We start from the raw sequence: 15,593 nt of genomic DNA, 5'->3' as shown, positions 1-15,593 counted from the left end.
GGAGGAAGCCCATGAGCCTCCCACCCACCTGGGAAAGTCATTGGGGGGCTTTTTTTTATATTTCTGGCAGGTTTTCCAAAATAGAAAAACCTTTCCCTTCTGGACTGCTTTCCTGGCTTAAATAAACAAAGCAGCACACTGCGGCGCCAAAACATGCAAACATGAAAATCGAACTGCATTACTACATTAGAAATATGAAAAAATGAGAGCGTTTAGCGCATAAATTGGCCAATTCATGTGTACCTGGTAGCCACATTAAGGCATCTCCATCTATACCAGGACCTGTTCACACTTAGACTATGTTTGGATGTGACGGTCAGCTATTTTTAAATTTGCTTTCCTGGCTTGTCACGGTCTCTGTATGACTGTCTGCCGGATCTCCGTCCCCTGCGAAAGGACAGCTGAAAGGATGGATAGGGAGCCTTTGGAAACCCCTTATCCCCCGCCTTCTCCATCAACGAGGGCCGATCCAAATGGGAAGCTCCCTTCACAGGGGGGAGCAGAGTTTAATCTTGGCCTGCATATCTCCCGGTCAATACTTTAGCCAAACTGCCCGGCGCCCCGCATTGGTTAATGCTGTTGACCTGGCAGCCAATTTTGCCGAGTCTGCCAAGGCATCTGCTAAGAACCCTGCGGAGGCCTTGATGGTGGGTACAGCAGCTAGGATGGGGTCTCTCAGAACCCATTGATTCAGTTGTCTTCAAGGTTGTCCACCCAAATCTTTAAGGATCTAGCGGTGCATGTGGCTGCAATGGCTGGTCTTAAGGCTCCCGCCGAGGATTCCTATGCTGCTTTAAGAAAACTGTCTTCCTATCAAGAGGCTCTCTTACAACCCCAGGTCCTCAAACGGGAGGAAAAACTTCCTCAAAATTTTGGAAACAGCCCCATCCAAACTCGGAGCTTTATCCCAAGAGAATGCTGCTTCCTCAAGCGGGTATTTCCTCTTAAACCCCATAAGACCTTGCGACTTCCTGTCCGGCCTCTCCCATTCTCTTTTTGTGAGGCTCCGAATCTGCTCATTTATAGGAAAGATCTTACGCTTCTTTCTTCCCAGGCCTCCAAACATCAGGTCCTGCGCTGACCTCTGTTTTTTCTTCCACCAGGCCCATCGTTAAACGTACAGCTTTAATTAGCCTATCCGTCTCTTCAACCGGAAAACAGCATCTTTCCTCCAAACTGCTATCTGATTACTCCGTTTGGTCTGAATCTCCCAGCTCTGATCCTGAATGCTCCTCTGGTGTAGAGGGGGATGGACTGAACCTTTCCTTCCCCATACTGCTATTTGTAGGGACCCCCAGGGCGCTAACCATTTTTCAAACTTCAGACTGAATCAGGGACCTTAGATTGGTTGAAAAACTAGGGGGTTCTTCTGATATCGTTTGTTCTATGCAGTCCTGACAGTCTTTGTCCAGGTATTGTCAAACAGATCCACAAAGGCGGCATTCCCTTTTCTTCAACTTAGTCATGCACTTCCTAGGAACCCCCTACTCTCCATCCCACCAACAATAGAGAGAGATAGACAGAGCAAGGAGAGACAGCCAGACAAGACAAAGAAAAAACAGACATTAGTGTACTGTACTTTCTCGTAGATCACTCCCCACCCGGACACTTTATACGGGTACCGGAGGTTGGGATGTCAGTAAGGTCTCCCCCAGAGACTATCGACTCCTCCTTCCTGGTGTTATGATGGTCAGCCCGTGTGCTGCGCGAGTGGCTCCCACTGCTGCTGCAGCACAGCTGCTGAGGCCCCTGCGTTCTCCGGTCAGGATGCGAGGGTCACTTTGTCCGCCTTCTGAGGCAACACTTGTTGCTCCTGCACTGGCTGCGGCTGCTCTGGTGTGTGAGCTTCCATGTTGCCACCTGCTGACTGCCAGCGATCCCTTTACATACCCTCTGGGAATTGCCTGAACGCATGCAGCAGCCGCTTTTTTTTTCTTTTTTAGTGGTGGTAGCAGTGGGATCCCCCTCCGGATACCGCTGGCCCACCTTTGAACTTTGCGCGCTTCCGGAGCGTGACTTCCAGGGCACGCTCCATGACCTCACAAGTCATCGGAGAGCAACTTCCGGTACGCTCCAGCCTGCGTGCCCGACGCCGGGGGAAGGCCTGCTGAAGAAGCCACGTGGCCGAAAGGTGAGCTCCCCGTCCTATCCCATGCCCCACAGCCAGGCCTGCCCGCAACCCCAGGGAAGCCCCGAAGGCACAGATCCTCCGGAGTATAGACCTCCTAGGCAGGGAGGCAGATGAGGCACGTCACCGGTGCTGGGGAGAGAGAGGTCCGGACATCCATGTTCCTGAGTCCAGCCTCAGAACCCACAGGGAGGGCAAGCTATCCTGGCCTCCGTGGCACTATCAGAACCTCGGCAGCGACCGCAGCAGAGCAGATCTGCCCAAAACTGGCCGCCCCAGGCATCCTCTTCTAATTCTTCCACCCGGGCAACAATGTGCTCCTGGGTGGCGTGGCATGGCAAAAAAAGGCCTGCCCACGCTCAGATCTCCCAAACCCCAGCCATCCCTGGTCCAAGCATCCTCTTCTATCTTCCTGCTTTTTATCCTGAGGAATCGCCATCAAGGACAGGAAACCAACTGATGCAGAGAGAGGAGCCACCCTTTTTTATCTTGAAGGTTTCCTGTCCTTGAAGGGCGGATCCCCTCTCTCATGGTGTCGTCATGGATGACTGAAAAAGTATTAATACCGGGTTTAAAAACAACAGTATCACTGTGCTTGATTGGCCAGCAAACCTCAGAGAATCTATGGGGTATTGTCAAGAGGAAGATGAGAGCCACCAGACCCAATAATGCAGATGAGCTGAAGGCTGATATCAAAGCAACCTGGGCTTCCATAACACCTCAACAGTGCCACAGGCTGATCATCTCTGGATACCGCTGGCCCACCTTTGAACTTCATGCGCTTCCGGAGCGCGACTTCCAGGGCACGCTCCATGACCTCACACGTCATCGGAGCACAACTTCCGGTACGCTCCAGCCTGCGAACAGTGCCACAGGCTGATCACCTCCATGCCACGCCGCATTGACGCAAAAGAAGCCGTGACCAAGTATTGAGTGCATTTACTGAACATACATTTCAGTAGGCCAACATTTTGGATTTTAAAATAATTTTTCAAGCTGGTGATATAAAGTATTCTAATTTACTGAGATAATGACTTTTGGGTTTTCTTTGGCTGTAAGCCATAATCACTGACATTAACAGAAATACATACTTGAAATAGATCACCATTTGTAAAGACTCCATATGATATATGAGTTTTACTTTTTGTTTTGAAGAAGTGATGATATTCTAATTTTGTGAGAAGCACCTGTATATTTTTTGCCTAAAATACAAAGGAGATGTGTCATCTTTAACGTTCAGTCTTTTAGAGATCATTCAGTTCAACTTGCTTAACTGTTCACAATAAACGTAATTTTGACCAGGGGTGCTCAAACTTTTACATGCCACTGTATCTATACGTCCAAGGTTGTGAAGGGGTTTAGAGGCGATAACCTCTTAAAAATATTCGTCTGACAATACCAAAAAGACTTAACTTCTTTTTACTAAGATGAGGACACAAAGGTTGAGGTATCTGCCTTGATAAAGACAACCAATAAATTAGGAGTAGTCTTCTAAGAATTTAAAAAAAAAAAAAAAAACCCGGCAAGTTAAAAAAAACTACCTTTATTTTTTATTTCTTCAGTTACATACTTTTTAAACAGGGATGTATTTCATTATTTTAACATTCAGGCAATGTTGACTTCATTAGTATAGACAGGGAAAAAGCATATAAATGCAAAACATCGTTGGCTTAACCTGAACATACCTGCATTACCTATTATTGACCAGTTTTGTGCTGCCAAAGAGAAAAAAAATCCCCTTTAAACGGCAGTAAATGGAGCACTTAAATATTGCTAAAAAGCAAAATGTCTACATACTGGTCATTGCAGCAAATAAAGGGTTTTGTATTTTAAATATCTGAAGTCCACCATTGGATTAATATACACATTTCCTTGTTATGTGTGTTGAGCTCAGATCATATAAACACTGTACAGGCCAAATAGCTTCTTCTCTCCACACAAAAGAAAGGTCTACCAAGAAACAAAAGAAATAGAGGTCTTATAAGAAACACAAGTTGCTGCATGTATTTACAATATGGTGCAACAAAATTTGGTCAAATACTGTAGAGACAGAAGTGATTTCACATTAGAATGGCCACAACTCTCATCTTTCATAACGAAAAAAAAATATATATGTATTTATATTTATATATATATATTTATATATCATTCTTGAGATTAAGACAATAACACAAACAAGGCAGACTGAGAATTGCAGTATGGATATTGTAGTTGATAGAGGGTTGAATTCATGTATTTGACCAATGTAAAAAAAAAAAAAAGTAATGTACAGCGACAGTGAAAATAAACAACCATCAGATCAGTAATTTTCAGCGTTTTATGTGAGCGCATAAACCATCAAAAAGAAGCACTGCACTCTTGGTTATTAACCAAAATAAATTACAAATTACAATTAAAATCCCTGTAAATGCAATAATGAACTCAAAGATGTGCATTTTTTTCTCTGCAATACACATTGTTTAATGTTACCACAAACCAGACTTAAAAAATAAATAAATTAACCATAGGGCGTGCATGGAAATACATGGGAAAAAAAAAAAATACAGGTTCGATCTAGTTGACTTTTGTAGATTTTTTTTCCTTTTTTTTTTGTCTTTTTACATAAATTAACCATAGTTTGGTTAATGTATTTGTTCTAGCCACATCCCCATGAAAAAAAAAAAAAAAAAGAAAAAAAAAAATCTCAAGGAAACGTCGGCCAATCCACCAGTTTAACAAAAAAATCATGGCTTCAGGACTCGGAGGCTACAAAGTTCTGTGTCAGAACATTTACTGCTGGACTTTGTAACAATTTTTAAATGATTAAATTATGTAGGTCACCTCCTCACTCCGCAAAAAAGGAAGGGGGAAAAAAAAAGACAAAAGAGAAGAAAAAGCCAGTCTCCCATTATGTAGACGCTTCTTCTATAACAGAAGAAACCTACGGAGAATGAAGTGTCAGGCTAATTTCTTTCCACATGCTCTACAACAACTGCAAAAGTTGGGTCAAGGTGAGAACGGATCTGAAAGCACCAACTAAGTGTAGGTATGTGGAGGGCAGTGAAGCGTCCATCAGCGGAGCTGCTCCGTGCCAGAAGACATTGGTTTACACTCCAACCACATGACGGATCTGGAGATTGCCACCAATGGAGTAATAAGCTCTTCTGCATCGAGCAGTAACAAAGTGCTCTCCAGCTAGACTATGCATAATTCAGTTATTCTTAACCCCCCTCTCCTCCATGTAGTGTTTATTTCCTTACATCAGTTCAATAGTTTCTTTACAATGACCATATTTTTCTAGACATTACCGTGAAGCCCACCTTTCCTTATACAGTAATATACATTAAGGATTGCTGTTCTTGTGGCTTCCACTTCTCTCCATCACTGAAAGAGGTACAACATTAAACAATTTGATATGTTTCGTTGGAGTCAGTTTCCGACTGCTTTGAATGTTGCTCTTAGACGGGTTCATCCTCGGTACCTCTGGCCGGCGGCTGTACCATTCACATGGTGGAGAAAAAGGCAATGCGATCATCGACTAATGCAGTACCATTTCAGTAATACTGTGAATCTCGCCAACATCAAACTGCAAATCTCCAAGGGTTAAGACTTTTAGTGTGTTATATTAAAGCTTTAGCAAACAGTCCTTATCCTTTATTTGTATGCAAAATGGCCTCTTGAAGAGTTATCCATCTATGAACAGCTCATCGTTCCCAAGGGTGGTGCAACTACTTTTGGCTGAAGACAGGTATTCGCGTCTGTACCACTTCATTGGTCCATTGAAATAACGTTAACATGACAAAACTTTAAAGCTTCTAAAAAGGTTGGACGTAAAATGTAAAACAATCAAACAGAAGCATGGGAACATGATATTTTGTAATGGTTAAAGACGCATGAAGAAAGAAACATGTGGTCGTTGTGGAGATGACGTTTGTGATCACAGGACAGCAGATGAACAAGTGAGTAATTCCCCATGGTCTGCCCTTCTCCAGAGTCATTTGTGACGTTGAATAGTTTTCCTTTTCCTCCTCTTGAAAAAACAACAGCACCTAAAAAACAGTAACAAGCCATTAGGAACAGTCATGGGTTACAATGCTAGACTTATGAAGTGAACTTGGCATGCACAAACATCTAGAGAAAACCACTATGGTGAATACAAGCTCATGTTCTCTGGACTCAACATTCACGGGGAACACAAAATCTAAAAAAGTCTTTTCCAATTCAGTCCCTCTAGAGGTTCTTCATACACAACCTCAGTGCGGCAGAAATGGTGATAGTGCTCTATTTTAGAGTGGAGCAACTTGATTAAATCCCTCCTGAAGTGGCAAATGGGAACTTTTTACTGTTTTGACCAACGTGTGTGCCAAGGATTTCCTGTTCTTTAACAACATTCTCTTACCAATCTTGTGTAAAGTTCTCTGTGACTTTTCATTTTAACCAAGCAGAGGGAACACAATTGCTCCAGCTCAGATAAAAAGTGTGGCTGACTGGCTGCAGTACTCCCATTGCATCCCCAGCAAATGCAGATCCCAGCAGGCCGGCGACATGCAGTGCAGAGTAAAGAGGAGTGTTGGTGCGTCCTGCAGGTATCAATTTATTTTTCACTTTCATATAATAAGTGTTTTTCCAATAGTGTCCGGTTATACGTGAAGTGAAGATGTTCTCTATGACAGATATTTAATCAGATCTCTGACAGTTTATTTGTAACACTGCAAGGCAGCAAGTGCTAAATGCTATGGAAAAATGACCATCCCTACCAGCTCTCAACAAAAAAGGGTGTCTGTCAACTCTGAAACGCATATTAAAACAGTGAAATAGGGGACTTCGCCCTACAAAAGGCAGACAAAGCAGTATACATTTCATTACTTTGCAAATGAGGTGGCTCAGGTGCACCCTTGGTGTGGCCAAGAGCTCTGTGCACTGTTACACCCCCTCAAAACTGCATACTAAAGCAGTACACTTGATCGATCGACACTCGTTTGGTCACAGCGAGCCATGCCTGAACCAGGTTGTGCCTGTAGACTGAGTCAGCAGCTCACTCGCCGTGTGGGAGCTCGGACCCGCTATCCTCATTGCTTCCTGCCAGTGGCCAATGCTCCCCATGCACAAGTGTAGTGAGTGTCTTTGGAGAGGAGGATAGGATCAGTTACATGCACCTCCTCTGTGCAGCACGCGGTTAGGGTTCAGGCAAAGCTTGGTCAGGCCAAGTGAGGAAGGCTCAGAATGCAAACCGAGAGGGTGGAAAGGTGCAGTGAGGTCTTAGCCACACCAAAGCCACCTCATTTGCATATGAAATAAAAATAATTTTAAAAGCAATTACATATATACTTTTAGAGGATTTATATATGGGCCAAGTACAGTATATAACAGTCTAGTTAGTTTGTCATTTCCAAAATATGAATTAAAAGAATTAAAAAAAAGTACATCTAGCATGCAATTCACATGTACACATTTAGTGGCTAAGGCTTTCAGCATTATTCTAAGGGAAAACGATTCAGTTGTCAAAGAGCAACAGCTGCGAGAAGCATTGCATAACAGATGCACATGGAAACCAGTCTGAGCCCGGCTCTTCGGACCTAAATATGGCAAGTGACAAGACGAGCTAGAATTCAGGTCAATAGAAATGCAGTGCTCGAATAATCAATGGTTCACTTCATTTACTTTGAAATTAAAGGAGCACAGTGCCATTCTACACCTTTAATATAAGCCACGTCTAAAAGACATGTAATAAAAGTGGAAGCATTAAACCGGATGTGGTCTTCAGAGCACAGATAGTTACTATATTACTAGAGAAGGCGGAGAGCATTGCTGCTGATTGGAACAAGTGGGAACACGAACAAGAGGTAAAGCCGATGCGGTTTGATCTGCTACACGCGTTAATTATAGAGCAAAAACGCCATTATAGCATAAAATGACTACGACCCTGCCCACCACAAAACTGCTCACAGGACAAAATAATAGATGGCACAGAAAATACCATGAAACCAGTGATAAGCAGCCAAAATCACACAGAACAAGAGGCCTCCAATCACACATCCACGCACGGATGACACCGGCTCGTCTTACATCACAGGCCCAGTCATGGACACGCGAGAATTTGGGCCAAGAGTAGAACAAAACCCCCAAATGTCCAAAGTATGAATGAACCAATAGGATATAATATGTACATGATCGGTCAGTCAAATAAAAAAAACACCTGAATCATGGATGCGTGAATGAGGCTTTAGGACAAGTTCACACATTGAGGATTTGCCTACGGCAAACAGGACATTTATTTTTCTAGAGTAGCCGCAGCAAAAATGCTGCTTTGCCATACGAAATCTGCAAGAATAATTAACATGCTCTGTTTGTGAGTCTTTTTTCCCCATGGCATGGGGCTCGGGTGGGAAGGGGACGTCATTTTACCCCTTTTTCACCCAACTGAACCATTTGACCACAATATTAAAAACCAGATTAATTTGCATTACACATAATATATCAGATTCAATTAAGATTTATCCAATTCCTGAACATGTGAACACGGCCTTAGAGGGGCGCTCTACGCTTTTCAGAGGTTTCACTTGTATAATAAAACAAAATCTTCGCCAGTCATGTCAAATACACACTCAAAACTTGCCGTGAAATGATCACACTTGACATTTCCTTGAGCTTTTTGATGGACAGAATAGCACATCATGCTGCTCAATTCTACCCCGTAAAATTAATAAAAACAACTGAAACACAAGCCTACATATTAATAAAGGGGCTTAATGAATAATTAAGTGTCACGAAAACTGGAAAATAGAGGCTGCCATAATGCTAGTGTGAACAGAGCCAACAGGGGCATAGTCTCCTGCATCAGGAAATGTGCCGCACTGACAAAACGGCTTTACAGCCATGAACGGCAACAAAGGTCACTTTTGGCAAATTAAATGGCTCATTAACAATCAGAAGGTCAACTGTCAATCAGGACACAGCTACAAGCAGTTCTCCACTAGCATCCACATTTAGACACAATTTGTAGAAACAAGAGCAGTAGCTCCCAGGGCTGTGGAATCAGAAGAAATGTGCGGACTCCACAGCTTTATAGAAAAATATACTATATACACACACTACTGTGCAAAATGCTGCAGAGTCAGAATGTGTTAGGCTGCCGTCACACTAGCTGTATTTGGTCAGTATTTTACATCAGTATTTGTAAGCCAAAACCAGGAGTGGGTGATAAATGCAGAAGTGGTGCATAGGTTTGCATTATACTTTTCCTCTATTTGTTCCACTCCTGGTTTTGGCTTACAAATACTGATGTAAAATACTGACCAAATACTGATTGTGACGGCAGCCTCAGGCTAGGGTCACATTGCGTTATGTGACCGCGTTTAACAGACTACGTTACACCCCGGCATAACGCGGTGTTAACGTAGTCCGTTAACGCCGCCATAGCCTGTAATGGTGAACGCGTCGCTAGCGCCCGCCCACATTGGGCATGCGCTAGCGATGTGCCGTCATTTGAGTGACGGACCTCGGACGCTGCTTGCAGCGTCCGCGGCGCGCCCGAGGTCCGTTCCTCGCTAGTGCAGATCGGGGATCTGCGCTAGCGGGGACGCCGAACGCGGACCCTAGAGAAGCATTGCGTTAGCGCAATCCGCTAGCGCTATGCGCTTAACGGATTGCCCTAATGCAATGTGACCCTAGCCTTAGAGTAAGAGAACTGTTAATACTGGAGAACTAACCACAGATCTGTGAATGTAGGCTGGCAAAAATCCTTGTCCCTCTAATCGTAATCCCAGACCAACTTGACGATACCGAGATCAGGGCTCTCTATGGGCCATATTATTATTTCCAGGACTCCATGTACTTTACTTATTTACACTGTAGATATTTCTTAATGACATTGGCCGTATGTCTGAGGTCATTGTCCTGCTGCAGAGGAAATTTGAAGCCCATCAGATGCCTCCCTGATGGTATTGCATCATAGAATCAGTAGTTGACAAAGGAAACTTGGTGCAGCAGATGAAAAAGACATATCAATGTTTATTTCACATAGAAAATCAGAAGATGACCAGCAGTGCACTCAGCGGGACCCAGCTACACTCAATGGTTTGGGGAAGTTTGGCTAAAAAGTAGTCTTCAAGGAAGAACTGTGGCCAAAGACCTTTAATATCAAAGCAAGGTCAAGCGACAAAAACCTAGGAGCAGGGGGGGGGGGGGGGGGGGGGGGGCAAAAAGGGCTGCAGGTGCTTCGCCTGTTGAGTGAAAATCTGAAATATTTCGATGTAACAGAGGTAATTTAAAAAGATAGAGGGTGGTACAATAAGGAGTGTCTGCAGGCAACAGTGAAGACTGGTGGACATTCCTGGCAACCTTGGGGCTGCATTTCAGCAAAAGGAGTTTTGAATTTGGTCAATAATAATGGTGGTCTGATTGGCTTCAAAGTTCTTGGGCTGTAGGAAAGCAACCCCAAACATACAGACAGTGTCAACAAGAACCAACGTCAGAGTAAACTTAAAGAACAAGGAGTCCTGGAAGTTATACTATTGCCACAGCAGAGCCTTGACCTTAACATTGACCGGTCTGAAACTACATGTAGACACAAAAGGATCTAGACAAGCCTACATCCACAGACCTGTGACTAGTTCTCCAAGATGTCTGCAAAAACCTCTCAGTCAACTTCCATCAAAAACTATGTGCAAGTGTATCTAGAAGAACTTGAAGCTGTTTTGAAAACAAAGGGTGGTCACACCAAGTATTGATTTGATTTATATCTCTCTTGTTCATTCACTTTGCATTTTGTTAGATTATAAAAATAAACTAGAGACAGTTCTACTTTCGATAGCAGTCTTAGCTTGCAGCATTGTTTGGCCAAGCCAAAACTTTTGCACAATACCATATATAAATGGTATGGTATATATTATTCTGTCAATCTGAAGCCCTGTCTTTATAAGAGAGAGATATATATAGTGTGTGTGTGTGTGTGTGTGTGTGTGTGTGTGTGTGTGTGTGTGTGTGTGTGTGTGTGTGTGTGTGTGTGTGTGTGTGTGTGTGTGTGTGTGTGTAAATCGGTGATCGTCATACGGTGATGTTATTTTACCATAGTATATTTACTATTTCTAGTTCGTGGCCATCTATGAAGGAGTCAATGCCAAGATTGTTGGAAAAAAACGAAGGAGCTGGAACCTTAGCTTACTGACGCCACAGTGCTAGTGTCCCACAAAGGCAAAGGGTACTTTATAAAAAAAAGTTATAGTGAGGTTTAGACCAAAGAACTGTGATAAGGTGGACACTGAACTACACATTAACCTGTGTGGCAGATCAAGGAAGCAACAGAGATGAAGCTGTGAACAGAGAACATTACGTGTAACAGACAATTGTGCACAAAACGCTACTCCACTGACACAAACACAAACTGCGGCAGGCAAAACAGCTCCCGACACGTAGAAAGAGAAGTATTAATGCTCAAAGTATTAAAATGAGATGGTAAAGGCAATTATGGTAGAAATCTAGGCATGTTTCACAATGGACTTGTGACAACGATGTTATTTTAGTGGAGCCTGTTCTGCCTGCCTCTGCATATGGACAACTCACCACATGTTCAACACTTTCTGGCAGCTATGCACGGGGAGAACACAAGGGAAAAAGGAGAAAAATCAGACACGGAGCCACATATAACCGCAACAAATTCAACCATTGTCGGCTTTTAAACATATGTTATATGTGACATACATTGATCGGGTTACATTTCTTTGATTTCCCTAATAGACTACCTTATTTCAGGTGGTTGGGTGCAAACTCTATTATAAAGAAAATATTGTGTAAGGCAACTGTTGGGCAGTTTTCACACATCTGACTACGTAGGGTGCAGTCTGGGCAGGCCGAGGGTCTCCTGACCAGAACCTGGCCATAAGAGACTTTTGAGTTAGGGTCAGGAGAGGGTTTTCGGACTGTGAATGTTGAGTGTGTGAACTCTTGTGCTTTTGCTATATATGAACATATAAGCTTTGTTCTGTGCTTTCATGCTTCTTTGCATAGTGCAGTAATGTTTAGCGGCCATTAAGGTGGCTAGCCTCGCCTGAACCCAATTAATCTTCACTAAAAGTACATAGTTTCAGCCTCAGGGTCAACGTAATACAGCAATTAAACTAAGGTTTTGTGTTGTTCACATTAATCCACTTGTGCATGACCTCCTAATAACAGGTGAGAGAAATTAACTTTCCTTGATTAAATTAAATGATGCCACTAGGAACAACTAGCCAGGTTTACCCTATCCCATGAACATGGTATGATGGATCACCCAACAGAAAGTGTGGTGTGTACAGAGCGAGCCGCTGGTGCAGTGCAGGACGTACTTTGTTTCATCTAGGACTTCCACTTCTGCTGGGGCGGTGATCGGTGCGTTTGAATGTCCAGCGGTGGGGTCGTCTGTGTTCAGCTCACCATTTGTTGAACTAACGACCTGTAAAACAGTACAGATGATATAAACACGTGCTTCTGAATGCTCATTATGGACACCATCCTCCAAATAGAACACTAATTCTTGTTCTACGTGCACCACGTGGTCATCCTTAATGCTTTTTTGAAAAGGCAAATAGACTGGGATTCACAAACACGCAACTTGTAAAGAGGAAACCATCGGATTAAACAGCCAACACTAAACAGTGGAATAGGGAGACAAAGTGCCCAGTTATGGTTAACAACACCAGTGCCCATCGGCCTATGCTGTGCCAGCGCAGACGGTTTCAATGGATTTTCATTATGAAAAGTAAAGAGATCAAACAATGACCTAACATTGCTGCTATAATTTACAACAATTGGCATCTTCAATTGTGTCCAATTAACTTGTGCCAAATACATTTCATTACAGATCTGTAGTCCACAAAAGAAGCTTGTTCACACTCTGCAGTGCTTTTCCCATACATTTTCCAAGGGTTAAAAAAAAAAAACCTCTGCCCTTTACAGAGCCAGCAAAGTGAATGAGATTTGTGAAATCTTATGAACATGCCGGTTTGTTCTTTGCTGATTTGAATCAAACTATTTTTTTAACCTGCAGCACATCAATTTTTTCAGCATTTTTCACTCATTCCTTATAAAGGAAGAAAAAAAAAAAGAAAAAAAAAAGAAAATGTTAAAAACGCAGCTTTTTTTCCTGCCGATATGATCATTTGCAGCAGACTTTTCTGCACCAAAAACCAAACTTGTGCACATACCCTAAGGACAAATGTAAAAAAAATAAATAAATAATAATAATAATAGGATTTCTGGAAGTACTTTCGTAATTCTTAAAAATGTCAAGTCTGTTATGTTGCCCTCTCTGAAGGCACATTTCATTTCAGCAGTCTGTCATTTATGGAGACGTTTTTGGAAGGCATGCTTCTAAAACTTTGCAGTGCACGTCCTTCAAGGAGTCCGCTGTGCAGGAGGAGTCCGGCAACATTTATGTTACACAGGTTGCACCGCCCGTCCCAGGCCCGCAATGCAGCATGTGAACGCAGCCTGAAAGAAATTGGTCGGTCACATCCCAGCTGAAAACCGCAGCAGCCCGTCACTGTGGCCTTTCCACCGTTAACCTGCACCGACTGTAATGGCCCCACAGTGTTGCAGATGAAACGCTTATTTATTCTTGCAGAGTGACGGCAGCCTAAATCTGCGTAGAGAGGGGTGTCTGCCAACGAGGGGCTGGAGGGCAGAGAATCGGGCAGAACTATCAGAAAAGTAATGTCTAGCTAAGCAATGCCACCATTTCCATTACAACACCAGCACTGTATGCAGCTAATTCTCAGATTTTTTACGTTTTTCTAACGCTTGATTGTGATTGATACTTGCAAGACGTAAGCTGTACCTATTAGCTCTAATATTACTATGCCAAGGCAGAAGCACTTTTGTAGAAGCCGCTATTGATACAGGAAGGTAAATAGGCTAAAACGACATGAACAATACTCTACCGGCTAATATATGCTGAAAGCCTGCCAAGTTACCATTATGCCCTACCGCATGAAAATGAAGATAAAACACGGAGAAGGCACACTGGGAACGGGTTTCATTCATTTAGACTTTGGAGCCATCAGTAATATTTCCATTTGCAGCAAATATGGAAAAATGTGTATCACATCTATAGTCATCATTTTATACAGTGTGATCCTTAGGAGGACCTGACAATGCAGCTGACTAGGGCTGGGAGAAGCTGGCTCGGACCCCCTCCTGTGGCTAGTATTCTCAGACAAGTCATTCCAGGCTCCTGCTTTCTACAGTTTTTTTCTGAAACTGCAGTAGGATCCCTTTAAGTTTTTCGGCATCACTAGAGCCATGTTCTCTTTTTAGTGTTTCCCAACAGATCAGTGCAAGCATGCAACACACATCCCTTTATGCAGTGCAAGCAATTAAAAGTGTGCATCAGCCTACACAAGTAAAATAAGCACAGAAATGAGAAATGCCTATATTAACATACAGAACGCTTTTTTCCCCCCACAACTTGGGCTCATACACTTAAACATATCTGTTTAATCTTTAAAGTAATCTGATGACCTAAAAAGTTCATAAGTATTTTGTAAATGTAAAATAAAACACTATTACACTTCATCACCTAATGGCTTGATGCCAGACCTGGTCATTTGGGCCCACGTGTAAAGCTTCTAACATTGGCAAGGAGCAACCTCCTCCTAGTGTGTTGGTGACGTGATTAATGGTGCTGTAATTAGTTCCCGTTAGCTCTGCTATTCTGTTGCATACTAACTCTACAGTAACTGCTGCCCAGCATGTTAAACACAATCCCTTCAAAGACAGGGAGGAAAGAAATAGAACAGTGGAGATGAGAAGTATGTGATAAGGGATGTCCTGTACTATGGGTTAAGGGGTGAGGCAGTATACGTGTGTTGAGAGTACCAGACAGCACACAATTTGGACATGAAAGTAAGCAGTATGTTCAAGTTAAGAGCATGTACCCCAGGTGGTCTGGAGCACCATTCCTTAGTCAATCTGACATCCCATCTCCTCCTCTTGCTTCATCGATCCACAGAACTGACTTCACCTGATTATGCGCTGTCAATGACTGAAGCATGGGGAGGAGCTCGGTGGTCAGACTGACCGAGGGATGGAGACACAGACTGCCCACAGTGCACCAAGCGCACCACTTGCACGCTACTTCAAAGAAGTGCTTCACTTTTAGAAGTACAGATATGCTATGGAAAGCCACCCTACACGGCCAAGTGCTTACTTCTTTATAGCAAGGTCATTTCTCCCTCCCGTAACAAAAAAGTTAAATCCTTAATAGCACCAGATTTGTCACTTCGAGGACCATCTTCTGCCCAGAGAAGTTACATAATTAAGGGACCAGAGAACCGCCCGCTGTTTTATGTATTAAGTACCACCTTGCGCTTCATGCTGAACCTTGCATAGTCATACAGGCTCAAATCAATATATCCATCACATATTGCTGTGCGTGACATGCAGCAAACCAGTGGATGGAGGGATTAGAGATAGCCAATTTTAGAAAATGTGTGTTTATAATGGTAATCAT

At 43.1% G+C, this 15,593-nt stretch overlaps 1 protein-coding gene across 6 annotated transcripts in view; it reads right to left on the bottom strand.

Moving 5' to 3' along the window:
- Positions 1-3,657: 3,657 nt before the first annotated feature.
- Positions 3,658-15,593, bottom strand: part of CSNK1G3 (casein kinase 1 gamma 3) — a 150,210-nt gene continuing 138,274 nt past the window's right edge. For 4 of the 6 annotated variants that reach the window (XM_077291070.1, XM_077291107.1, XM_077291080.1 and 1 more), the window contains 3 exons: positions 12,430-12,536; positions 11,669-11,692; positions 3,658-6,156 (listed from right to left, as the gene is read on the bottom strand). In XM_077291070.1, coding sequence (XP_077147185.1) covers positions 6,102-6,156; positions 11,669-11,692; positions 12,430-12,536 — 186 coding nt within the window. In that variant the 3' untranslated portion in view covers positions 3,658-6,101. The remainder of the gene's footprint in view (positions 6,157-11,668; positions 11,693-12,429; positions 12,537-15,593) is intronic. The other 2 variants (XM_077291097.1, XM_077291115.1) reach the window with 1 other exon arrangement.

This window comes from Ranitomeya variabilis, chromosome 1, assembly GCF_051348905.1.
Source record: "Ranitomeya variabilis isolate aRanVar5 chromosome 1, aRanVar5.hap1, whole genome shotgun sequence".
In the NCBI taxonomy this organism is placed as follows: domain Eukaryota; kingdom Metazoa; phylum Chordata; class Amphibia; order Anura; family Dendrobatidae; genus Ranitomeya; species Ranitomeya variabilis.
The sequence above is the reverse complement of the archived record's forward strand: the minus strand, read 5'-3'. Positions and strand labels throughout refer to the sequence as shown.